Raw genomic sequence first — 25348 nt, forward strand, 5'->3', positions numbered from 1 at the left:
ACTTGTGGCCAGTGATGGCCATTCCAGCGTCTGCCTCGTGAAATACACAGAAGCAGAAGGAAGTATGAACAAAGGTGTTTACTGCAGACTTGTTTGTGAGAGTAAAAATTTGGAACCATGCTAAATATCTACCAATAGCGAAATGACAAAGTTGAGAGGGCTCGTAGAATACAAGACGTAAAAAGTTAACCGGAAGAGAAAAGGTGTGGAGAGCATTTCATTGCCAAATGATGAGGGCAAGCGATCAGGTGCTTTAGTACTTTGTCAAGAGGGTGAAGGGGGTGCCAGGAATACTTAACTCCCAAAAAAGAATACTGCAGTCCTGAAACAACTGAAAACTGTCCTGCTCAGAAGCCAGGGGCACCCTCACTAAGACTCACCGAGGATTTTGTGGACATACACGCATGAAGACTGATAGATCCCAAAACATGTCATTAAGTTAAAAGCACTAGTGGTGGTTAAAAGCACAGTATGATACCACGTATTTAGAAAAAAAATCTCTCCCCTCCACCCAAACAACACAGCACATATATGTTCATGTGGAAAGATATGTAAAAGCACAAAATAAAAGTCTGAAGAAACTACACCCCAAACTCAAATCCTGGAAGGAACCAGGAGTGCTGTTAAGGGAGACTTTAGCTCAATCAAATTTTCCTAATGTGGCTTGTTCTGATGAAAAAAATAACAAAATAGATTCAGGTATCAACTGGGAAATGAACATTTGAAACAGTGAGAAACAGTTCACTTCTTCCTTCACGCAACCTCCAGAGATAGCCCTGCTAATAATTTGTTTTATTCTTTCATTTATTCAGTTGAACACTGGAACTGACCTAGCACTTGGGTGGGGAGAGAGACAGAGGGAAGGCAACTTTTTCTCCATTTAAAGGCTGGTGAGATTTGGAGTGTCAATCGTTCAGGGAGCTGTTGCATGGGAAAGGAATAAGAACAGCAGTGCAGACCTAGAAACAAGAGAACGGCAGGTGTATCTAGCATCAGAGCACCACTTGGTGGAGTGAAGGACTCAGGTTGCGTGCCAGCAAGAGGCAGTCAGGTGTGGTGAGATGAAGACAGGAGGTTGGCTGCGTGACGCAGCGCGCTGGATATTGACAGGTCCTTGGCTGACAGCTACAGAGATTCTTATGGCTTAATAGGCACATCTGACAGCTCATTACATAGAATCCCAACTGCATGGAACTGTGTTCCAACCAAGTTCCTATAATTGGAACTGTGCTTAAAATTCTTTTTGTTGTTATTCTGATTCTTAGAGGGAAGAGTCAGATCATAAGGAGCTTGAAGCTTGTAAAATACGGAATTCTGTTTAAGAAAATTCATACCAAATTACAAAAAAATAAGAAAGGTAATTATTCAGGGGCACCCGGGTGGCTCAGTCGGGTAAGCACTCGACTTCAGCTCAGGTTGTGATCTCACAGTTTCGTGAGTGCAAGCCCCACATTGGGCTCTGTGCTGACAGTGCAGAGCCTGCTTTGGATCCTCTGCCTCCCTCTCTCTGTCTGCAAGTGGGGCACTTGCACACGCACACACGTGTGCTCTCTCACTTGCACATGCACACATGTGTGCTTTCTCTCTCTCTCTCAGAAATAAACATTAAAAAAAGTATGTTGTTTAATTTAAAAAAAAGAAAAGTAATTATTTAGAATGAGAAATCACAAAAAAAGTAGAAACTCAAAAAGCTGACAAATATCACAAACATCACAAAACCAAGAAAAATAGCCTATTGTCCTTAATTGTATCACACAGCTTTGTACTTTTATCCCCTATATTTTTGGTCATATTGTCTTTGATTATTTCTTCATATGATAATTTTTTGATAATATAATCTTCTAGAGATAGAATAAAACAATAATTCAGTCTTTCATCTAGAATATTCTTAAAAACTATTGATAACATTGAAAAATTATTTTCAGGTTTATTGGTAATAAAGTTTTTGTAATTGTTGGCCAATTCCGGGACCTCTATCAAATTTCTTTCGAATATGAGCTCTAAGATTCCAGGGCATTTTACGTTTTCATGTACGGGAACTAATCTTAAATATTCTTTGAGTTGATGACATTTATTAACTATATCACTGCCAGGGAGGGGCCCTGAAGCTGAAGCCTCATTGGCTTCATAGTAAACTTATTTCTAGTGATTATAAAAGTCACTTATGCTTTTAATCTCTAAAACATTAAGCAATTAGAAATGTTTAGCTTAGTAAATAAAAGCCACGTATAATCCGCCACTACAACCATCAGGTTGGTTTGTAATTCTTTCTTTTAAAACTCTTTTGTGCGCCGTATAAATAAAGTTCTAAAGCCTAACAAGACTCTTACCCAACCTATGTTGCATGTTGTTAATGACAGGGAACTCCCTACTCTATAGGCAAGCTCTTTCTGCACTGCCATGGTTGATGGCCAGAAAACTTGCGTACGTTGAATCGCTGTTTCCTGCAGTCTAGCTTTCCACAGATGGTCCCAGGGCTACTTCTTGGAGTTATATACATGGTACTTACATAAACAGATAAAAGCATTTAGATTGTCTTGTTTTCTCTTTCCATGATCTTCAACTTCTCTTTTTATGACAGGCTTTCAGGCCCTTTATCATTCAAGGACCTTAACTTCTTTGAATACCTTCCAAATTTTAAAAATGTATCCTCAAGGTGTGGCATCTGGGTGACTTAGTCGGTTAAGCATCCGACTTTGGCTCAGGTCATTATTTCACACTTCGTGTGTTCAAGCCTCGCGTCGGGCTCTGTGCTGACAGCTCAGAGTCTGGAGCCTGCTTTGGATTCTGTGTTTCCCTCTCTCTCTCCTCCTCTCCCCAGCCTGTGAGTTCTCTCTCTCTCTCTCTTTAAAATAAACATTAAAAAAAAAAATAAAAATCTATCTTCAAGTTAAGATCTGAGGTGTAAAACATGTGGACCCAAAGGATCCCAAAGGATCTCCCTTATTCTAGCTGCTGGGTACACAGTAAGGCAACCTGGGATTGCATTAGTTTCTTGACAATTGCATCATGCTGCTGATTCATGCTGAACCTATTGCTGATTACAACTCCCAAGTAAGTCATTTTCCTCTGGTGTTCTGTCACCTCCTCTCCTGCTGCCTTAAGAGGTGATGGCTTTAGAATGAAGTGCAGTAAGACACCGTTCTACTACTGGGAAATGCCAACTGAAAAGAAATGCTAATAAGCAGCTAACTTGGATGACAAACGTCTAGATAGTATCAGTGAGAATTTTGTTGAGGGGAGACCATGCCTTTGTCTCCAGTCATTTCCTTAGCTTGTCTGTCTGCTGCAGCTTCCAGCTTGTTAGCTATGTGACCCCACACAAGCAGCAACTTTAATTTTCCCAGCAGGCAAGGTGACTAATAACAATGCCACAGAACGGAAACCCTATTTTCATATGTTGGAACATGGCCTTCTTTTACAAAGTTTTTTTTTTTTTTTTTTTTTTTTATGATTCTGTAACTTTTGCAGGAGAGAGAAAGGCGCAAGATTTGCTAATTATACAACATGTTATAAATATGCTAGGTGTTGTGCTCAGTGTGGGCATAGTTGGGAATAAGGTTCATCTTCCTGAAACAAAAAATTCAAAAAAAAATTCTTTTAGTCTCATTTTTTTCTGAAGAAGTGAAAAAGAGCAAGAAACTACTATTTATAACATACATTCAAGTAATGTTATAGTCTCCTTTTCCCCCGAGGCCCACACATTGCTGTAATTATATCTCAGGCTAATGGAGGGAACAGACCAGAGACTCACCAAGCTTCAAAAGAATATTTGCACTGGGTTTATGAGGTTACCAAAACCAACAGTTGACTTTGAAGGAAACAGTGGTATTATCCCTCCATGATATAGTAGCAAATTAGGAAACACACACCCTCTAAAGAATTTTCATAGCTGCTTCTCAGTGAACTACAGGAAGTAAATTGAACCACAGAGAAGGGCAGATGAGCTAGATCCAAAAGGCTGCTCCTCAAGTCAGCTTCTTCTCCCATTCCAGTGCAGTGCCCCTTTGTGCTAGAACCTTCTGGGAAATTGCCTCAGTATTATTGGAGACTTCATAGTTTTTATCCCTTTGGGTTTTATTGCCTTAATTTAATTTGCTGATATGAGTTGGTATTTCACTTTGCTCTATCCTTTAGAGGAGAAGCTTTCAAACTTTTTGAATCAGCCCACAGTATAAAATACATTTTTATCTCTCTCTTTCTCTCTCTAAACAGACACATGCATGCACACACACACATTATAGCATACACACACAAAAAACAAAGTATTATAAGAAACAACACTATTCTTCTGTAGGATACTTACTATTTACTATTTTCTTTCCTCTAGTTCTAAAACAATATTTTAAATGTTTATTTATTTATTTATTTTTGGAGAGAGAGAGAGAGAGACAGAGAGCATGCACACAAGAGGGGAGGAACAGAGAGACAATCCCAAGCAGGCCCCTCGTGATCAGTGCAGAACCTGACGTGGGGGTCTATCTCATGAACTGTGAGATGACCTGAGCCGGAATCAAGAGTCCGATGCTTAACCAACTGAGCCATCCAGGTGCCCCTTCTCCATTTATTTTTAAAACAAACATTGATCGTGAGCCACTAAATTGACTTTATGAACACTAATGGGTAGGGCCTGGTGTTTGAAAAACAATGCGAAGCCTTGCTACTCAGTGCCCTGCAGTCTTGCTAGAAGTGTACATTGTCAGGCCCCCTACAACTGTTGAGTTATAATCTGTATTTATCAAGAGCTCCATATGGTTGATATGCAGTTTAGAGTTTGAGAAGCACAAGGTTCAGGATTCTTGGTCCCAAAATCTTTGTTTCAGTAACTTCGATGGTTTGAGTTCACAGTGTGTCTCATCTAAAGAGGAGTACAGAGAGGGCAAAGAAAGTCCTAAGTGGCTTTAAAATACCAATGGGGAGGAAAAGAGAAGGATTTGCTGCTCTCCTGGTCAGAAAATTCCCAAATAGTTGCAATCTTAGAGATATGGCCAATAAATGGTATAGGAGGGGGGAGCTCACGAGGGGCTGGCATCTCAAGGAAAGCTTCATGGAGGAGGAAGATCATGAATTGGAGCTTCAGGAATAAATTTAGGTTTCACTAAATAGTGAGAAAAAAGGTCATTTCAATTGGAGAAATGACATAAGCAAAGGCACTATGGTTGACACTTGCATGGCGTATATAGGAAACAGAATGCCTAGTTGGAACAGAGGTTTTATGTTGAGGAGTAATGCAAAATAACACTGGAAGGACACGTGGACACAGAAAGTGATCTTGCATGTTACAACGTGAGCCACACAACCATTTAGATTATATGGTTCTTGGTGAGAACATTTCTTAATAACCCACATCTACAGATTTTTCATATATTTAATGACTTATTCTTCTCCTTCCTGGCAAAGGGAAGTGACACAGAACCTAGACCTGTCCCATCAGAGTTACAAAGAAAACATGTATTTCCATCTAAAGCAAGAACAGAGACTCCTGTTTGTGTCACAGCAGCTAATAGTCCTTGGAGTCGAACGGCCGATAAAAACACTCTTTAGAGAATTTTCACTTTTTTCTTCATTTTCGAAATGATTCTCACTTTTCAATGACATGGACACCCTTTGCACCCTCTAGACAGAAGACAGCAAATGTGCAGTTTATGATGCTACTCCCCTTTTTAAAGGCCATAGATAATATAGCTACTTGATATGTTTTCTTCCTTGCTAAGGCTATACTGGGCCTCGGAATCCTTCTGAATGCAACAGGGATAGAATATAAGATGACACTGTTGGGCAATCTTACTCTAAGCAATCTTCACTTGGGTTCATCTGTCCTTAGCACCTGAGTCATTCTACAGGATCGCTTGGCTGTTGATTTCCTTCATGTTCAGTTGGGCATATGGTTGGTGCTAAATACTGTGACTTTGTGAAAAATAAAGCTCTTGGCCCCATGTGCCATCAGAAATCATGGGTTTAGGCTAGGGAAATGCCTTGTTAGCTCAAGAGCTCTCAGTGCTGCAATTTATATGAGAATCAGGCTGTGACAATATCGGGGACAAGACAGTGTTGTCCATATAATTATATTAAGTTCCATATTCACAAATGCGAGCTGATTTTTCCATTGATCGTGGCAACAGACTTTGTCCAAGTGGAGGGAACTGAACAGGCCCTGCAAAGTTTTTGAATGCTCTAATGAGGCCTAAGAGAGGCATGAGTGTGATGCATAGGTTAGGCCGAAAATAAACTCACCACAGTCCTTCCACTGAAGAGGTTTCTGTCATGGAACAGTTTGTCTGTGGCTTTTCATATTGCCATTCTACATGCCCACATTTACATATGCTAATGGCAGAGCAAAAAGGTGAGGCCAGCTGCCCCGGGCATTAAGAGGCATACCTGAGTGATCGCAGAGGCAGGGCTCTGGCTCTCTGGTCAAACAAGGAATTGAAGGTGGGACCCAAGGATGTTTTTCTTTCTGGTAGGAGTCAAGGCTCAGCTAAAGGAAAACAGGGCTGAAAGGAAGCAGAGAATTCTGTGGGAGTTGGAGATCAGGGCAAACCTGTTCTTGAAGGAGTCTGAGGAGTGAGGTAGGCAGTTCTGAGAGATGGAAACACAGAGACAGAGACAGAGACTCAGATATTTGGAGACACAGACTGGTGCAAAGAGTCAGGGACACAAGCAAGAGATGTGGACAGAGAGAGAGAGAGAAAATAGGCAAAACTCAGAGCCAGAGAAAGGCACAGGGGCTCACCCAGATAGCAGAAGCACAGAGGGCAGCGGCTTAGGGAACACAAAACAGATGGGAGCAGAGTATTCAGGAGACAGAGGCCGGGAGACCAAAGAGAGAAGGACACAGACACTTCAAGAGAGACCCGTGGAGCCTGACTTGTAGGTGAAATGACTCATCAGGGAGGTTAAGGATCAGCAGAGACCAGAGGGGCAGTGCCGTGGACTGGGGTGGGGGGGCATATCATTCCAGCACGGGTCCTTCGGTGCAATCCCCAGGTCAGCCAACACAGGTGGAGGAATGGTTGCAAGACAAAAAGGGTGTCATTGTTTCCCTAGGGGTCACATCTTAGTGATTGTTTGACTTGGACAGGGATCCAAAGCTCAGAGACTGACCAGTACAAACACTTCGTGGATAAGAACTTCAAGAAGCTTGGAATAGCTGGGTGGGGATCCATACCAGAGATTTCTCAGGAGGGCTCATCTCTGAGTGGAGTCAAACTTGACTTTGCACTTATGCTCATTACTCTTGAAGCCTGTACCGCATAAAATGCAGGTAGTTGTCATTGGACAATTGCTGCTGGCAACCTGCCATTGCGGGCTGGTCCAGGAGATAGCGAGGGCCACTTTTAGCAAGTCACAGCTACAGGAAAGAGCCCCAGACTTTTTTGGGGGATGAAAAAATATAGACAGATACTTGTTTCATTAGTTATATCTTCCGTATTCCATGGTTCAGACGATGCCTGCCACCAATGTCAATTTGTCCCACTGGTAAAAACTTTTGGGTATAAGGGGACAGATGGAGTCTGAGAGTAATAAATGCAAATATGTCATCAGGGTGGTGCGGTAGAGTGCTGAAGTCAGGGACCTTGAATTATGGTCTTGGTCAATACGGTCCATATGGTCCATATGGTCTATGGACCTTGACTCAACTTGAAGCAATTCAAACATTCGGACGCCCACTCTTCGCCAAGTGGTGGGCTGGGCCGGAGCAGGCAAAGGGCCCCCCTGCTCCTGAGGAGCTCACCATCAAAGAGTTTACTGTGCTCAGCTGAGAGAAGTGCAACAAACCTCTTACTGCCTTAGGACTGACATTTGTGAAACGCTTCTATTATCTGGAGAATCAACCCAAGACATAGACTCTATTGGTGGTGAGTCAGAACCATAAAAGCAATAACATGAATCCTAGACAACGTTAGAAATGTATGGTGGTAAAGTAAACAAAGAATGAATTAAAAGACACTTGTGACATTAAGGTTTTCAAAATTCCTTTGATGTTACTTCAAAAAATGATGCAAAAGCAGAAGTCATTCTTCTTCGGATGTGAATCACTCACTGTGCTTAGTTCCGTGGAATTACTGGCTTTCACCTCTGTTCCTTTCTTGCCATTCCCAGGTGATCACTCTGGTTCCTCATTCACCAACCTGTAAACTCCCTCACTAATTTGTTTTCTTGGCTCTGGACCCATTGCTACCTACCACGCTCAACTTCCAGATTAAGCTAAAAACAAAACATGATGACCATATAATTCCATGTTCCAATAAGCATTCAATAACTCTATACTGCCAAGCGGAATTTGACTGAAGTCCAAACTCTTAATCTATGTAAAGTCTTCTGGAATTCGGACCAACCTAAATATCCAAGCTTTAATAGAGGGAAACAGGCTGGGCTGGGGAAAAACCAAGAACATGCTTTGACACAGACTAAGAAGTAGATAATGGAAAAATATCCTACCAGAAAACAAGAGAAAAATTATATATGTGGTATGGCCACAGTTCAATGTGTGTGTGTGTGTGTGTGTGTGTGTGTGTGTGTTTACAGAAAAATATTTTTAAAAGACTGGAGATAAGTTGAACAATATGTTATTCTGAGTGGTTGTACATGGCTGAATTTGGGTGCTTTCATTTCTCAAATTTTCAACAATTAATACAGATAATTATTTTTTTTAACTGTTTATATGAATAACTTCAGAAAGTAGAAAAATAGGGGTGCCTGGGTGGCTCAGTAAGTTAAAGATCTGACTCTTGTTTTGAGCTCAGGTCAGGATTTCATGATTCGGGAGTTCGAGCCCCGCATGGGCTCCGTGCTGACAGTGCAGAGCCTGCTTGGGGTATTCTCTCTCTCCCTCTCTTTCTGCCTCTCCCCTGCACATGTTGTGTGTGTGTCTCTCTTTCTCAAAATAAATAAATAAGCTTTGTTAAAAAAAATAAAAGAGAAAAATAGCATAAAGTAGTGAAGAAAGTAATACACATATTTAAATAGTACCCATATTTTAGGTAGAATAAATTTCAAACTTTTGCCATATATTCTTTATGTATTTTTGGATGAACATTTTTATTTTTTATTTTTTCTTCCAAATTTTTATTTAGGTTTACACATATTACACATATAGTGTAATATTGGTTTCAGGAGTAGAATTTAGTGATTCATCACTTACATACAACACCCATTGCTTTTGGATGAACACTTTTTTATGAATACAATTTATTGTCAAATTAGCTTACATACAACACCCAATGCTCATCCCGACAAGTGCCCTCCTCAATGCCCATTTTCCCCCTCCCCCACCCCTCCCTGGATGAACATTTTTAAAGTTAATTACAGACATCATGACACTTTAATCCCAGGTAGTTCATTCAGCATGTGTCTCTAAAAAGTAATATTTTCTTATCTAACTATACTTTTATTTTTATTATTATTTTTTAAATAAATTTATTTTTAAAATTTTTCTATGTTTATCTTTGAGAGAGAGAGAGAGAGAGAGAGCACGGAGGAGGAGGGGCAGAGAGAGGGAGACACAGAATCTGAAGCAAGCTCCAGGCTCTGAGCTGTCAGCACAGAGCCCGACTCGGGGCTCGAACTCAAGAACCGTGAAATCATGACCTGAGCTGAAGTCAGATGCCTCACTGACAGAGCCACCCAGGCACCCCTAACCATACTTTTATAAAAACAAATTAGCTTATTGCTCTTATGCTTTTTATTTTTTATTTAGTTTTTGAAAGCTTTAAAAATTTTAATTACTTATTATTATTTTAAAGTTTATTTATTTATTTTGAGAGAGGGAGACAGAGCACATGAACGAGGGAGGGGCAGAGAGAAAGGGAGAGAGAGAGAGAATCCCAAGCAGGCTCCACACTGTCAGCACAGAGCCTGACGCGGGGCTCGAACCCACACACTGTGAGATCATGACCTGAGCTGGAGTTGGTTGCTTAACTGACTGAGCCACCCAGGCACCCTGCTCTTATGCTCTTTAAAGTTATAAATATTTGTAAACAAAAATGTCTGAAAACAGATAATGGGGGCAGGCACTGGCAGGTGGGTGCTCAAGGAGAACATGTGGCCACAGAGACTCTAGAGAGGAAGCAAGGAACATGATTAAGTCTTGACTACGTGGATTGTGCTGGTTTCAGACAGGTCTGTATCAGGGAGTAGGAGCCAGAAGTGGAATTTACAAAGGGAAGTGGTAGGAGTGAGACATTAATGCAGGTTTGTTTTTTTTTTTTAAACGGCTAAGGCTATGGTTATGACACTAGAAACCAGAAGAGGAAAGGCAGGTGGGTGCCTTCTCTGAGAATGAGGCAGACAGACGGTGGGGACTCTGAGAGGCAGATCCCAGAACCTAGTGAATGAGCACTCATTAACTGCTGGGTCCCAGGGACGAGAGGCTCTGAGTCATGTGGGCTTCTTTTATTTCCTGAACACCCATGTGTTTTGCCACTTTTACCCCTTCACTCATCTGTTCTGACTTCAACTGACAAATGCCTATCAGTTCCAAAGCCATCTTCTTCACAACCAGTGATCTCCTTCCTGCCTGCCATATGCTGTGTGCTTCATCTAGACACAGTCATGGCCCTCAGCGCCCCCCTGCCTGTGTTCCAACTGTCCATGTAGGTGCATTCTCTGTCCTTTGTGCTGTAAACTCCCCGGTGTGACAGCCGTGTCTTCTTAAGCTCAGTGTCCCCACATTACGCAAGGCATAATGTCGTCATTCAGTAGATGGATCTATGAACGGATGGAGGAGCGAATGAATGAAACAAAGTGACTCCACTCAGTGCAGAGAAGGTTTGTGGACAGATTTCCACACGTAAGTAGAAGGAAGTCACCATCACCCAGGGAGGAACAGAAAACACAACAACTGAAGAGGAAATTCATTTGAGTCAAGGAGAGACTGAACTATACCGTAGTTACATACTCTCATACAGCCATGAGAGAATCACCTTCCATTTTTAGAATCCAAGATTACAGAGTTGCGCACAGAAGAGGCGCAAGGTTTATTGCTCTACTTGGTATCACAGCTCTGTAAACAGATTCCTTTATTTTATTTTATTTAAATTTTTTAATGTTTAGTTTTGAGAGAGAGAGAGAGAGAGAAAAACAGAGTGTGAGCAGGGAAGGGGCAGAGAGAGAGGGAGACACAGAATCCGAAGCAGGCTCCAGGCTCCGAGCTGTCAGCACAGAGCCCGACATGGGGCTCGAACTGTGAACCGAGAGATCATTACCTGACCTAAGTCTGATGCTTAACTGAGTGAGCCACCCAGGCGCCTTGTAAACAGATTCCTTTAAAACTTTGACTTTACTACACTTTTCTTAGCCTACTCTATTTGTCTAGCTCTGAAAAATGGAACCTACACAAAATTCAATAAATTTTTGATTAATTAGGGTGTTGGCCTGGCTTATTATGTGAAGAATGTGAAAGAATAATGTCTATTTTTTAAATTAAATTATTATTTTTTTTAATTTTAGAGAGAGAGAACACATGAGCAGGGGAGGGGGAGAGGGACACACACACACACACACACACACACACACACACACACAGAATCCCAATCAGGCTCCTTGCTGTCAGTACAGAGTCCGACATGGGGCTCAATCCCATGACCCTGGGATCATGACCTGAGCTGAAATCAAGAGCGGACACTCATCTGACTGAGCTACCCAGTCGCCCTAGAAAAACGTCTTTTAGTGATCACATTTGCTGGTTATAATAATGACGGAACTTTCTTTTTGTCTCCGAGTTCATCTGGCACTAACAAATAGTGCTAATGTAGTAAGAAGAGAAAAGTTCGATAGAAATCAGGAAGTTGCGTCACTGGACAGGGAAACTCCTGGATGTAAAGGTTTATGAGCATGTAAGCTTGTGCATGGTGATAAAAGCTGTCCCTCACGCTCCTCATTTGTAAATGGAGGTGATATTAGTTAATAGTACCCACTTCCCAGTGACGTGTCAATTTTATAAATCACACACGCAAACGGTTTAACACACTGCCCAGCACACGGTGAGCATCCAATAACTACTAATTGTCGTGATTAGAACACATGGCTGTTTTGATCAGTGGAAAGAGCATCAGCTTTGGGGTAAGCTCGTGGGCATGTCCCGCAGCTGTACCGCTATGAGGTCTGTGACCTGAATAGTTCACCTACCTTGTCTGAACTCACTCTCCCTCTCTATAAAATGAGTATAATCATACCACATCGAAAGTGTTACTGGGAAAGCTAAATGACATAGTGCACATAAGAGGTATATGGTGCTGGCACGCAGCACGTGGTCAGAAAATAACGCGTATCCCAACAGATTCTCTGGGACCTCAGGCAGTCTGAGTTTTCTGCTTGTGAGTCTCCTTGGATAGCAAATTAGAACGCCAAGACCGTCTGAAGACCAGAGCTAGTGTATGCAAAATGTCTGCCTCATTAAGAGGACTTATTTTGCTTATTATCGTCTGTTCCCTGAGTCAGCAAACCACCACCTGAGGGCCAAATCCTGCCAGGGTACATGTTTCTGTATTTCCTGCCAGGGTACGTGTTTTTGTGTAGGCTAAGAGACAAGAGTGGTTTTGCATTTTTAAATGGTTGGAGGGAAAAATAGAGAAATATTTTGTGACTCATGAAAATAATATGAAATTCAAATTTCAGTGTCCATAAATAATATTTGTTGAACACTGTACTGTCACGGTCACTTGTCTGCGTGTTATCTACGGCTGTTTTTGCATGACAGTGGCAGATGTGAATAGCTGTGGCAGAAATCATAAAACCTGCAAAGCCTGAATAATTTGTGATCTGGCTCTTCACAAACAAAGTTTGCTGACCCCTGATCTCTTCTAACCTTCTCTTACATGTACGGAGGTAGAGAAATGAGAAACTTCCTTATTTTTTTCAACAGCCAGAACTTAGAATCTAGCTTTTTGACTCTAGCCAATACAGCTACACGCTGCGGCTTTCTCTTAAAATTTGAGATTTGGGAAAGTATATACAAAGAGAACATTTATCATATTTCTCACTTGAAGGAATACGTCTGAGAGATAATTTGAATATTTAATTTAAAAAGTCCTAATATATTTTTGTTTTATAGTATCCTTTTTGTGTATGTAGTTACACAGTTGATGAAGGCTTACCCATTCACAAAGTATATACTATTCCTACATTGTTCTCCAGGGACCTTTGTTGTGATCAAAGAACGTCTGGAACTTCAAATTATTAACTAACCAGCAATTTTATACTAGTTTGTGATTTCGGTGATCTCGCTTGTATTCGTTGCTTGTTTCATTCCCCCACTGCTTCATTTAGAAAGCACAAACAGCCTGACTCTGTTCCCAGCCCCTCTTCCTTATTGCTGACCATTCTCCATACCCTCGGCCCCTCCCTTCCTGCCCACCTGCCGCCTCCTCCCCCAATCCCACACCCCCAAAGCGTAAGTGAATCTGAGCAACAATCACAGATGGTTTTATTTCCCCTTTGTTTTGGACACATGAACACATTGAGGATTAAAGAAAATAAATGTTTTAGATTGACGCTCTATAAATGAGACACAGAAATGCATCTGAGTTGCTTGACTTAGGTACTTTAGAAAAGAATAACCTGTGCTCTGAGTGAGCCATGTGTGTCCCAGAAAAAGGCAAGTGATGGATTTGCTGCAGTTCAGGGTTTAATTTTCAGAACTTAGATATTGCAGAGCCTGAATAAAAATAGGGACCAAAGAATAAGGATGTATGAGATCTCGCTAACCACCCAAAATACCAACATAAGAATCTACCTAACTACTCAAATAATACATTTAAAATAATTTTAAAATGAAGTCATTAAAACCGGCCACCTATTATCTATCAATTACATTGTATCATTTTGTTTTTTATGGAGCTTTTAGAAAAACTGAACTAACCAGAAGTTTTAGTACAGATCATACCTAACCAGTGACTTCAAGTTTCAAAGAAAAAGTTTCGTTTATATTCAGAATTCTGCCAAGGACAACAGGTCATTTTCAAGCTTTCTCAGATATCATCACCTATAAAAGGTGTATCAGCGATGCCCTGGAAGGATAAGTATGGACTTTCTCAAGTCCATTATGAAAGGTTCAGGAATTTTCCAAGCAGGTTGTTAAACCCTTGGCAATTGGAAATTGCCCATGGTAGAAGGATTTACATCAGGGAAATAGGAAGACTCTAGAAATCACCCCTCATCCAAGTGGTATATCAGCAGTATATTTAAATATTTAAAGTATATTTAAATAAACCATGCTCCTGAAAGTTCTTCTTAGGGCGGAAGAAGATGTTCTAAAATTAATTTATGGTGATATTTGTGCCACTCTTTTGTAAAATACACCTCAATAAAATTGTTAAGCAAAATGCCTCCAAACCAACAAACAAGAAGTCAACATTTATGAATGGATTTAAGATTCAGGTGCTTACCCAACAAATGAGAAATAAGGCCACACTTTTTTCAGCACTTCTGATGGATTTATATTCTATGCAGTGACTCCCAACCTTGGCCTCTCTCTGGAACCACTTAGGGAGTGTCAAAAAAAAACCTACTCACTCCCAAGATACTAATGGCATTTGTCTGGCCTGTGGCCTGTACAGGAACTTTTAAAAACTCTTTGTGTGACTCTAGTGTACAATTAAGGTTGAAGAACCACAACTGTAGAGCAATTTTCCTAGGTAATTGTAGCTTATCTGTTGTTACAGAAATCATCCTCAGATGTTGTAATTTCCAGGCCTTCTGAAATACAGAAGTCTGGACATAACTGTATCTGTTTTGGGTGTTTCTGGGTTGTGTTGAGAATGTGTCCATTCTTTGAACAAGGAGGGAAGGCACAATTCTGTTTTCCTTGTGGGTTTTACCCGCAGTCACTTCCTGCTATGGGCATATGGTGAAGAGAAGAGACATTGGCTAGCTCATCGCTGTCATCCAGGGAGGTGACAATGTCATTCAAGCACAGAATGTGGGCTCAGATCATTTAATTGAATTGAGTATCTCCTTTGTCTCTCTTCTCTTCTGGAACTTCCTACCCATTGTGGGCTGGGAATATTGATAATGAAGCATGTAAAGAAGTACACTTTAATAATTTAATAAGGCCAGGAGTGAGATCCCAAGGGTCTGGCTTTAGTGCCTGGACTTTGTGACACCCATTTGGATGCTCAGGGGCATTTTACCCTTTCTCTTTGGAGATTCAACCTAGAAGAACAGTGACATCCTGAAACGCTGAATTCCCAATAGAGGGAGTTTACTTTCTAGAAAATTCTAGCTGTTCTGTCTGATTTATCTTGTGAAGGGAGAGTTCAATGAGGAGACCTCCATTTTAAAATCTAAAGACAGGACTTCTTGAGAACTTTTACAGTAACACCACACAAACAGATACGATCTCTGCAGCCTTAATGCAGAGAGATTTCATCCCTGTCTCAGTCTTTCTCTGGTTAAGAATGTAGGCTTCTGCAGGTTGAAATCCCAACTTTGCCAAGTGTTGACGTGTATGCAGGCAATGTTTTCAAGCCCTCTGGTACCATTTTTCTTCCTTTGTGTGATGGAGGTGGTAACAGTTTCTAGGTCAGTGGGTTGCTGTGGAGATAGGGCTGTTTATTAAGACAGGTGCTGGGCTCGCCTCTCGTGAAGCCCAGGTGTCAAAATCAGCCTCTTGAGGACATTTCTGATGCTTTAGGGTAAAGGCCCAGTTTTTCTAGGAAACCCCCTACACCTCTTGCATAATACTTGCTCCTTTTATTAAATATCCCCATGAGTTGTCTCATCTGGTCCCTTCTGACAGGACTGTGATGTCTCCATCTCCCTAAACTTACAACCTGTTAGAGGCACAAATGCTATCCTCTTCCTGACTTGTTTGTATTTAAAAGCCTCAGCGCTGTGCCTGCAGACATGAATACATACAAGAACTCACAGACGCAGTGTCAGGAGAGAGAAACACAGATGGGACATTGCAGACACTTCCTCATTCTTTGTCTTTTGAAAAAGTCCCTCTTCTCCCATGCAGTAGGCTGGGCTTTCTGTTTACTTTCCTAGCAATACAGCTTCGAGCTCAAAACTCTGGAACAGCACTTTCATTCATAAAGCAGACCCATATCAAGGAAATCAAGCAACACCAACTTCTGCATCTCAATCCTGTCCCGAGTCTCAAAGAATGTCCGACATTTGATTTGTGTCTCATTCTCTTCACCTACCTGTTTTCAGATCTGGGAAAAGACTGTATGCTTTTGGCCCCAAGCAGAAAGATTCCTAACAGACACAAATGAGTGAAGTGGAAGGGACAGAAGATGTAGATGGCAGCATGCTAAAGATCATCAATCGAAGTGAGCATTTGGGTGGGAGTTGGGAGCCCACGCTCGCCCAAGAAGTACTTTGAGAGGAAGACCTGCTTTCTTACCCCAAGTCCTGGAGCAGCTCTGCTTCTCCGTCTGATCGGCTCCACAGATCTGAAGGATCCTGGGCGCTCATCTTCCCTTCTAGAGATTCTGCTCTGCCCATTCGCGCTCCTCACGTCTCCTGAGCCCCTGCCAGGTGCTATGGGAAGGCAGAGAGAGATGAGTTCCAACTGCTTCTCACTGTCTCCTCCTCTGAGGGAGAAGCCTGCTGTGGTTGAGCCTCCAACCAGCAAGGAAGTGAAACTTGGTTACCCCTCCCACTGACACTCACCACCCTGGCCCTGAGGCACGGGCAGGAGTGTTCTGTCAGCCAGGAAGTATGCAAACTTAGGTAGCTACCTCTGAGGACACCCACACATGCAGTTTCTGTCAAAGGGAATAAAGATAAAGTCATGCCAGCTGGGATTGGCCTATCGATCCTAACTTTTTTCGTGAGGTCAAGCATAGTTTCTTCTTGGTGCTATTAACCTTGTACAAGAGGGTGCAAGCACCCCCACCTTCTGTCTCACACACACCCACACAAACACAAGGGACTCCAGGGAAGCTTCTATCTCGGGAACCCCTCACAGCGGGTAAAGACATCAGAGTCAAACCACTAGATTTGATCCTGAAGTCCGGTTTTTAGCATCTTCTCAATATTTCTGCCTCAATCACCCAAGCTTTCCAACGCGCCCATGACTGTTTTCTCTGAGAAGGAAGGGTTGGATGAGAAGATAGGAAAAGTTGTAGAGGCCAGCCTGGTGCCCAACTAACGGGCATGGTGGGAACTCCCGCTTCCTTCACTGGGCTTCCTCTCAGCTGGTATTGCTTTGTGTCCCAGTTCATGAGAGAATCCCGTGTGCCTGAAAGTGCCAAAGGGAAACTACTATAACTCTGAATCCTTGGGAATCGGACAAAGTGCAGTAATAAATGGACCAAGAACATGTATTGTTTCCTGCCTTCTCTCTCTATGTACCTGCAGGAGAGAATGTTCTTCTGGATTCTCTCCCTTCTCTCTCTCTCTCTCTCTCTCTCTCACACACACACACACACACACACACACACACACCTGACTCACTCAGGAGTCACCGGGGTGCTTTATTACTTGTTTCTCCCAATGTGGTCTGAAGACCAGCAACACTCACGTCACCAGGGGCTTGTTGCCGTGCAGAATTTCCATTCCATCCTTCTGAACCAGCATGTGCATTTAAATAAGATCCCCAAGGTGACTCCCGTGCCCCTGGAAGTTTGAGGAGACTGCCGTATAGGATACCAAGACAGCAGAGCTGTTCCTAAAGGGAAGGATCTGCCCGTGGCATCATTTCATCTCTCCTTAAAGTTCTTCCCTACTACCTCCGTCTGTCAGTGATTTGCAAGGCCCGGGCTTACTCTGAGTGCGTGGGAGAAATTCCTGCCTGTCTAAAGACAGCCTGGGGGAGACGAAGCTCTGCTAACGCACAGCATACTGATTGCACGTGAACATTTAAAATTCTTTTCGCTACAGCTTGCCCAGAGGGGAGCACTGGGTCCACTTGCAGCAGATGCCAGTCCTGGCCTGGGAGGTGACGCACGTACACACGGCAGAGATAAGGGGCAGCTGGGCAGAGATTTCCTGTTCTCTTTCTACAGCTTTTTGTTCAGTGTTTCAGCAGCTATTTTGTTCCCATTTCAGCAAATTTTGTTTTGCTTTGTTTTTTACTTAACCTCCCCCCCCCTTTTTTTTTCAGGAAAGTAGCAAAAATTTACTAAGATCACCCTCTTCCCTTTCAATCTTCCTGCCCTTCTCCTTTTCTCATTCTGCTATCCCATCTGTGACCCTCTCCTTTTTTTTTTTTTTAACGTTTATTTATATTTGAGACAGAGAAAGAGCGTGAACGGGGGAGGGTCAGAGAGAGGAGACACAGAATCTGAAGCAGGCTCCAGGCTCCGAGCTGCCAGCACAGAGCTGGACGTGGGGCTCGAACTCACGGACCGCGAGACCTGAGCCAATGTCGAGCCACCCAGGCGCCCCTGTGATCCTCTCGTTTTTTAAAAAATATTTCTTTAATATTTACTTATTTATTTTGAGAGAGAAAGTGAGCGCGAGCACGAGCGGGGGAGGGGCAGAGTAAAAGGAGAGAGATAATCTCAAACGGTCTCCATGCTCAGCGAGGAGCCCAATGTGGGGTTCAGTCTCACGCACCATGAGATCATGCCCTGAGCAAAAATCAAGAGTCCACACTTAACCGACAGAGCCACCCAGGGGCTCCTGTGACCCTGTCCTTTGAAGTCGTTGTTTCTGTCACTTATTCCATTTTCCCCAGGCTCCCACCCTTCCCCACTGGCCCCCTGCTCCACTCTCCACACATTCAGGATTACAGTGGCACCAGTTGCTAGAGCATTACCAGATGGTTTCAACAAAATTCTGGGTATTCATAACAAATATTTCATAATATATTTTAAGTTCGATTTTTTAGGTATTATATATTCATTTTTAAATTAAAGAAACTGCAGTTCTTGCCTCATATCACATAATTTACTTTTTACTTATTTTTTATTTATTTATTTATTTATTTATTTATTTATTTATTTATTTTCTTAAATTTACATCCAAGTTAGTTAGCATATAGTGCAACAATGACTTCGGGAGTAGATTCCTTAGTGCCCCTTACCCACTTAGCCCACCCCCCCTCCCACAACCCCTCCCGTAACCCTCTGTCTGTTCTCCATATTTATGAGTCTCTTCTGTTTTGTCCCCCTCCTTGTTTTTATATTATTTTTGCTTCCCTTCCCTTATGTTCATCTGTTTTGTATCTTAAATTTCTCACATGAGTGAAGTCATATGATATTTGTCTTTCTCTGACTGACTCATTTTGCTTAGCATAATACCCTTGAGGTCCATCCACATAGTTGCAAATGACTTTTTACTTATTTCAATGGTGCTGGTTCAAGGCACTGAATTCTTTCCATACAGGTTTTGAACACAGAAATGGATACAAACTATCAAGTTGTTTTAACAATTCTAGAACATCTTATGCTTTGTTGGAAAAAATTTTATTTATCAAGACATTTTGAGCCTTTGGGGCACCTTGGTGCCTCAGTCAGTTGAGCGCCTGTCTGACTTTGGCTCAGGTAATGATCTCACAGTATGTGAGTTCGAGCCCCACATCTGGCTCAGTGCTGTCAGTGCAGATCCTGCTTCAAATCCTCTGTCCCCCTTTCTCTCCCCCTTCCCGCTCACACTCTCTTTCTCTCAAAAATAAGTAAACACTTAAAAAAAAAAAGAAATCTTGGGCCTTTATTGGAATGACTACCATATCCAAATCATTGAGAGCTATTGTGTCCAGAGTTGAATTTCCTTATTAGGAGAATGGGCTTCTAACATTTGAGACTCTTCTAAAAAATCCTTTTTGATCTTTTCCTAATGTATTTCTGAAGCTTAACTATCACAATATCTGCTTTTCACCTGGTTACCTGGAAATGGCAATTCTATTTATTCTCTTCACAGAAAGAACCATCTTTCAGCTTCCTTGGTTAACTGTGTGTTATTAAATAAGCATGATCTCCTCCTCTCCATCGTTTATGTTGGTGGGAAATAAAGGATACATTCTGGAAAGGTAAACCATGGCTTGGGATTATCACGTACTGAGGTTACCATAACTTGGGGTAGAGGAAGCCTAACTTTGTTTTCCACTGTCTGCTCTCCCAACCCATGAAAAAGAAAAAGAATCATGATTTCATAGTAAATTAGGGCACAGAAACAGCAGAGAAAGAAAGAACTGACCATGTTTTTTAGCTGCAGGCCAGCTCTCCAAAGGAAAGCTCCAAAGGAAAGGCTTCCATCTCTCCTCTTAATTCTGTGGTGGGCTCCGAGCTGCCATATTGCTTTTAAAAATATGCCAATTTAGGGGCGCCTGGGTGGCTCAGTTGGTTAAGCATCCAACTCTACTTTTGGCTCAGGTCATGAACTAAGGGTCGTGGGTTTGAGCCCCACATTGGGCTCTGTGCTGACAGTGTAGAGCCTGCTTGGATTCTCTCTCTCTCTCTCTCTCTCTCTCCATCCCTCCCCCAATCATGCACTCTCTTTCTCTCTCAAAATACATAAATACACTAAAAAAATGCCAGTTTAGTTTGGCTTGAAGCCACCACCTCTGTGTTTTCTGCCACAATTATATGATCACTTAATCCAGTATCAAAGGCTAAGGTAACTGGGTTGTCTTGAATTGAGACTTTATTTCATTTTTGTCTCATCTCCATAAGCAGTCCTAGCTTCTTTGTTGAATAAGGAGGCTGTCTGGATATGGGTATAACTCACCAACTTCAGGGTGTAAAATTTACTTCAACCTTCCCAAACTTTCCCTGTTCCTCTTTCTTATTTACCCTCTTCTCTATCATTTTCTCACTTTTCATTTTCAGTAGTTAATCTTGAACTCCATTCCCAACCTTCTTTATCTAATGTGAAATATTTGTTCCTTTCACCAAGCCAGTGATGTGGTTTAATTCCTTCATATCATCTTCCAGTGTTTGAAAATTCTATAGAAGTAGTATAGCAGTGCAGTTGACAAAACCCATCTCAGGGAAGGTGGAGAATCAAGAGTCCCCTGCAGTGGTGGGAAATCCTTGTCTCACACTGCCATATGTCATTCAGGATAAGCTCCATTCTTTCAGAACTTCTCAAGGGCAGTATGTGCCCCTCACCCACTGTAATCCACAGTACAGCAAAAGTCACAGGCTCCATCAAGGCCATAGGAAGAGCATGCCAAGTATCAAGTTGATGAGTGCTGTGGACTTTATCTCCATTCCTACCCATATTTTCAGCTGCTTTGTTATTAGAGCAGGGACAGGGTATCCCCCAGATTATACACCATACACATTTGGCACTTTACTCACTCTCTTCAACCTAGCTTTCCGATCCTTCTTGCTTCTCCTTGAAGCTGCTCATTTTTGCCTCAGGGCCTTATACAAGTTTTTCCCTTTTCCTGATTTTCTCTCCCTCTAGATCTCATGTGGTTTCCTCCTGCACTTCACTCAGGTGTTTTGTTCAAAGGTCACTTTCTCAGAAGGAGCTTCCTTAGCCGCCATATTCAAATGCTTCTCCTCCTGCCCCTGGCCTGTCCTTCCAATTTCCATACTCTGCCATATTGTTTGTCAAAACACTTAATGTTGGTTGTTAATATACTGAAGTACTTCCATCCGAGTTTATAAGTAGCCACTGCCCTGAACCCCTGATTGTCCTCCAGTCCTCTTGGCCACCCCTGTTCCCAGATGCCTGAGACCTTCCCACCACCCAACAAATGAAGGGCACCCCTGGGACTCTGTTCTAGCACAATTTAGCAATACAATTTAGCAATTTTTAGTAAATTTAAAGAATTGCGTGGCTGTCATCACAATTCAATTTTGGCATGTTTTCAACACCCCAAAAGATTCCTTGTATTCATTTGCAATCTATATATTTTGGATACCACTTCTGTTTAGCTCTACCTGATTGATTACATAGAATTTTTGCTTACTTCTGTGACAAATCAATTATATGATCTATAAAGTTATATGTTATATATATTTCTATCTCTTACCCAACATTTTTTTTCTCTTTTTCAAATTTTTATTTAAATTCTAGTTAGTTAACTTACAGGGAAATATTGGTTTCAGGAGTAGAATTCAGTGATTCATCACTTACATACAACACCCAGTGCTCATCACAAGTGACTTCCTTAATATCTGTCATCCATCTAGCCCATCCCCACCCACCTCCCTCCATCAACCCTCAGTTTGTTCTCTATTCATTAAGAGTCTCCGATGGTTGGTTTCCCTCTCTTTTTTCTCTCCCCCCCCTTTATATTCATCTGTTTTGTTTCTTAAATTCCACATAGGAGTAAAATCATACGGTATTTGTCTTTCTCTGACCGACTTACTTCATTTAGTGTAATACACTCTAGCTCCATCCATGTTGTTGCAAATGGCAAGATTTCATTCTTTTTGATGGCCGAGTAATACTCCATTGTGTGTGTGTGTGTGTGTGCACGCGCGCGCGCGCGTGTGTGTGTGTGTGTGTGTGTGTGTATATATATATATATATATATATATATATATATATATATATATACCACATCTTCTTTATCCATTCATCTGTCAATGGATATTTGGGCTCTTCCCATAGTTTGGCTATTGTTGACAATGCTTTATAAACATAGGGGTGCACATACCTCTTTGAATCTTTATTTTTGTATCCTTTGGGTAAGTATCTAGTAGTGCAATTGCTGGGTCGTAGGGTAGTTCTATTTTTAACTTTTTGAGGACCCTCTATATTGTTTTCAGAGTAGCTGCACCAGTTTGCATTCCCACTGACAATGCAAGAGGGTTCCCCTTTCTCCACTTCCTTGTCAACATCTGTTGTTTCTTGTGTTGTTAATTTTAGCCATTCTGAGAGGTATGAGGTCGTATCTCATTGTGGTTTTGATTGCATTTCCCTGATGATGAACGAGCATCTTTTCATGTGTCTGTTAGGCATCTGAATGTTTTCTTTGGAAAATATCTATTCGTGTCTTCTGCCCATTCCTTAATTGGGTTGTTTTTGGGTGCTTAGTTTGATAAGTTTTTTATAGATTTTGGCTACTAACCCTTTACCAGATATGTCATTTGCAAATGTCTTCTCCCATTTCATGGGCTGCCTTTTAGTTCTGTTGATTGTTTCCTTCATGGTGCAGACACTTTTAATCTTGATGAGGTCCCAATAGTTCATTTTTGTTTTTGTTTCCTTTGTTTCTGGTGATGGGTCTAGTAAGAAGCTATGGCTAAGGTCACTGAGGTTGCTGCCTGTGTTCTCCTCTAGGATTTTGATGGTTTCCTGTTTCACATTAGGTCGTTCATCCACTTTGAATTTATTTTTGTGCATGGTGCAAGAAAGTATCTCTTACCCAACACGATCTCCTGTAATGTGATCCTGTCACTCTCCCTGGTCTACCTCAAGCACAATTTTTTCTCACTCCAAGAACATCATAAAAACGATGATGTCATAAATCCATTAAAGGCAGCTATATAAAGTCCCCTACTGAGGAGGGCAGTAGTGGGATCAAAAGCCAGCCCTTTCCTGCTTCTGTGCACTTTACTGAACTGCCTCCACAGAGCCAGGGGAGCATGGGGGAGCCATGTACACTGCATAGGGCAGCTTCATGGAGGACATGGCTAAATGGTCTTTGCGATAGATAGAGCAAGAGATAGAGCAAGAGAACAGGAGGGACTTGGTCTTCAGCACACATGAGGTGGTTTCTGGGAACTCCCAGAAATAACAGGAAGCTGTGAGTGATAAAGGGCTGAGGTCCTGCTTCTTCTAAGAGGAGCCTAAGCAAAGTGAGTGGAAGTCAAGGAACATTCACCTGGGATACTGAGGTACCCTTCCTCTGTGTCTACCATGTATTCTGTGCCCAAGCCCATTTCTGGCATTTAATCAGTTCTGCATATATACAGGAAGCCAGGCTCACGGGTTCATTGGTGACATTTGCCAACAGGCAATGTTGAAACAACTGAAGCTTTGCCCTGGAATAAGAAATACAATCACCTCAGTGGTTATAGAAGATCAGCTTTCTTCCTGATGGCAGTAGGTTATATTAGTCTTTTTCAGAGGATGAAATAACTAATATATTATAACTGGATCAAGATTTAGAAATACTCGAGAGGCTCCTAAAATTCTAGAAAGAGAAAGATGCGACCAACAAGAGGAAGCTTAACCAGGTTGCATTAAAATAATAATACTAATAATGGGTCGCCGGGCTTCATTGTTCCCAGAGTGGCGGCGTCTTTGTCTTCCTCTCTGCACTGCGTCCATGGCCTTCTGAAGGCGCTACACAGCAACTCCTACGTGGAGCTGAGCCAGTACCGGGACCCGCCAGTACCGGTGACGTTGAAGAACAGGAAAACTTCCGAGGTGACAATGAAGAACAGGAAAAATTACCGAAGAAGAGCCGTAGGTTGTATGTTGGCAGTCTTTCCTTTTACTCAACTGAAGAACAAATCTGTGAACTTTTCAGCAAAAGTGACATGAAGAAAACCACTATGGGCCTGGATAAGCTGAAGAAGACAGCATGTGGGTTCTGCTTTGTGGAATACTATTCAAGAGCAGAGGCAGAAATGCCATGAGGTATATGAACGGAACTCATCAGGACGAGCGGATCATTCCCAAAGACTGGGATGCAGGCTTTAAGGAGGGCAGGCAGTATGGCTCTGGTTGTTCTGGGGGCCAGGTACCAGATGAGTAATGGCAGGACTGGGGCGCTGGGAGAGCAGTCTATGGAAAACTGACCCCGAAGCAGTGAGTGGTGAGAGCCTCGTCATAGAAACGCACTCCCATGGCCCGCTGAATTTGGCACGCGTTTCCCAAGGTCTTCACACCTGCTCTCTTGTACCATGCTTTGATCAAGGTCTTCACTGAGCTGGAAGTCTTTTCCTGATTTTCCTTTGAAAACTACTAAAGGACAGAATTCAAAAGAATGCCTTGAATTCTGTAGTGTTAGAATCTTGGCGCTCTGTCAGGTTACCAGGTCAGAATTTATGTTTCACGGCAACAGATTTTATCTAAGATGTTGATCTGTCAGCCCAAAACATCACACTTCTTTTAGGAAGGTGGAATTTTTTTTTTAAATGGGTAGTAGGTTCATGGTCTACCTTGGGGCCCGGAATTATTACTTAAAATTTTTTAAGTTTGTAAGAGATAAAATGTAATAAATGGGGCTTCACTACGTTGTACAGCTTTGCCCTAAATTAATTAGAAGTGTGACAACTGAAAAAAAATTATGTATGTATAAATTACAATGAGTTTCCATAATCACTTTCTTTTAGATATCATGAATGTTATGTTAATTAGGCAGAGCAGTTTTCATCATTCTTGCTATTTTTTTTAATATATGAGAAAGTTGGGGCTCAGAAACAACAAAGGGCATGCTCCAGGAACATGGATTCTAGGACACAGCTCCAGAAACAGAATTTGTGTGTATTGTCAGTCCATGTCCAGGTGAGAAAAAAAGACAACATTCTGGATATTTCATCCA

The 25348-nt window shown here is 41.9% G+C and overlaps 1 protein-coding gene and 1 pseudogene across 3 annotated transcripts in view; one reads left to right on the forward strand and one right to left on the reverse strand.

Moving 5' to 3' along the window:
• Nucleotides 1–17684, reverse strand: part of DAPP1 (dual adaptor of phosphotyrosine and 3-phosphoinositides 1) — a 53403-nt gene extending 35719 nt beyond the window's left edge. Inside the window, exons 1-2 of one of the 3 annotated variants that reach the window (XM_042935829.1) lie at nt 17474–17684; nt 16352–16488 (exon numbers count right to left, since the gene is read on the reverse strand). In XM_042935829.1, coding sequence (XP_042791763.1) covers nt 16352–16452 — 101 coding nt within the window. In that variant the 5' untranslated portion in view covers nt 16453–16488; nt 17474–17684. Of the gene's footprint in view, nt 1–16351; nt 16587–17473 lie in introns of those variants that run through there. The other 2 variants (XM_042935830.1, XM_042935828.1) reach the window with 2 other exon arrangements.
• Nucleotides 17024–24616, forward strand: LOC122218455 (annotated as a pseudogene).
• Nucleotides 24617–25348: the final 732 nt, after the last annotated feature.

The sequence above is a fragment of the Panthera leo genome, chromosome B1 (genome assembly GCF_018350215.1).
Source record: "Panthera leo isolate Ple1 chromosome B1, P.leo_Ple1_pat1.1, whole genome shotgun sequence".
NCBI classification, from domain to species: Eukaryota; Metazoa; Chordata; class Mammalia; order Carnivora; family Felidae; genus Panthera; species Panthera leo.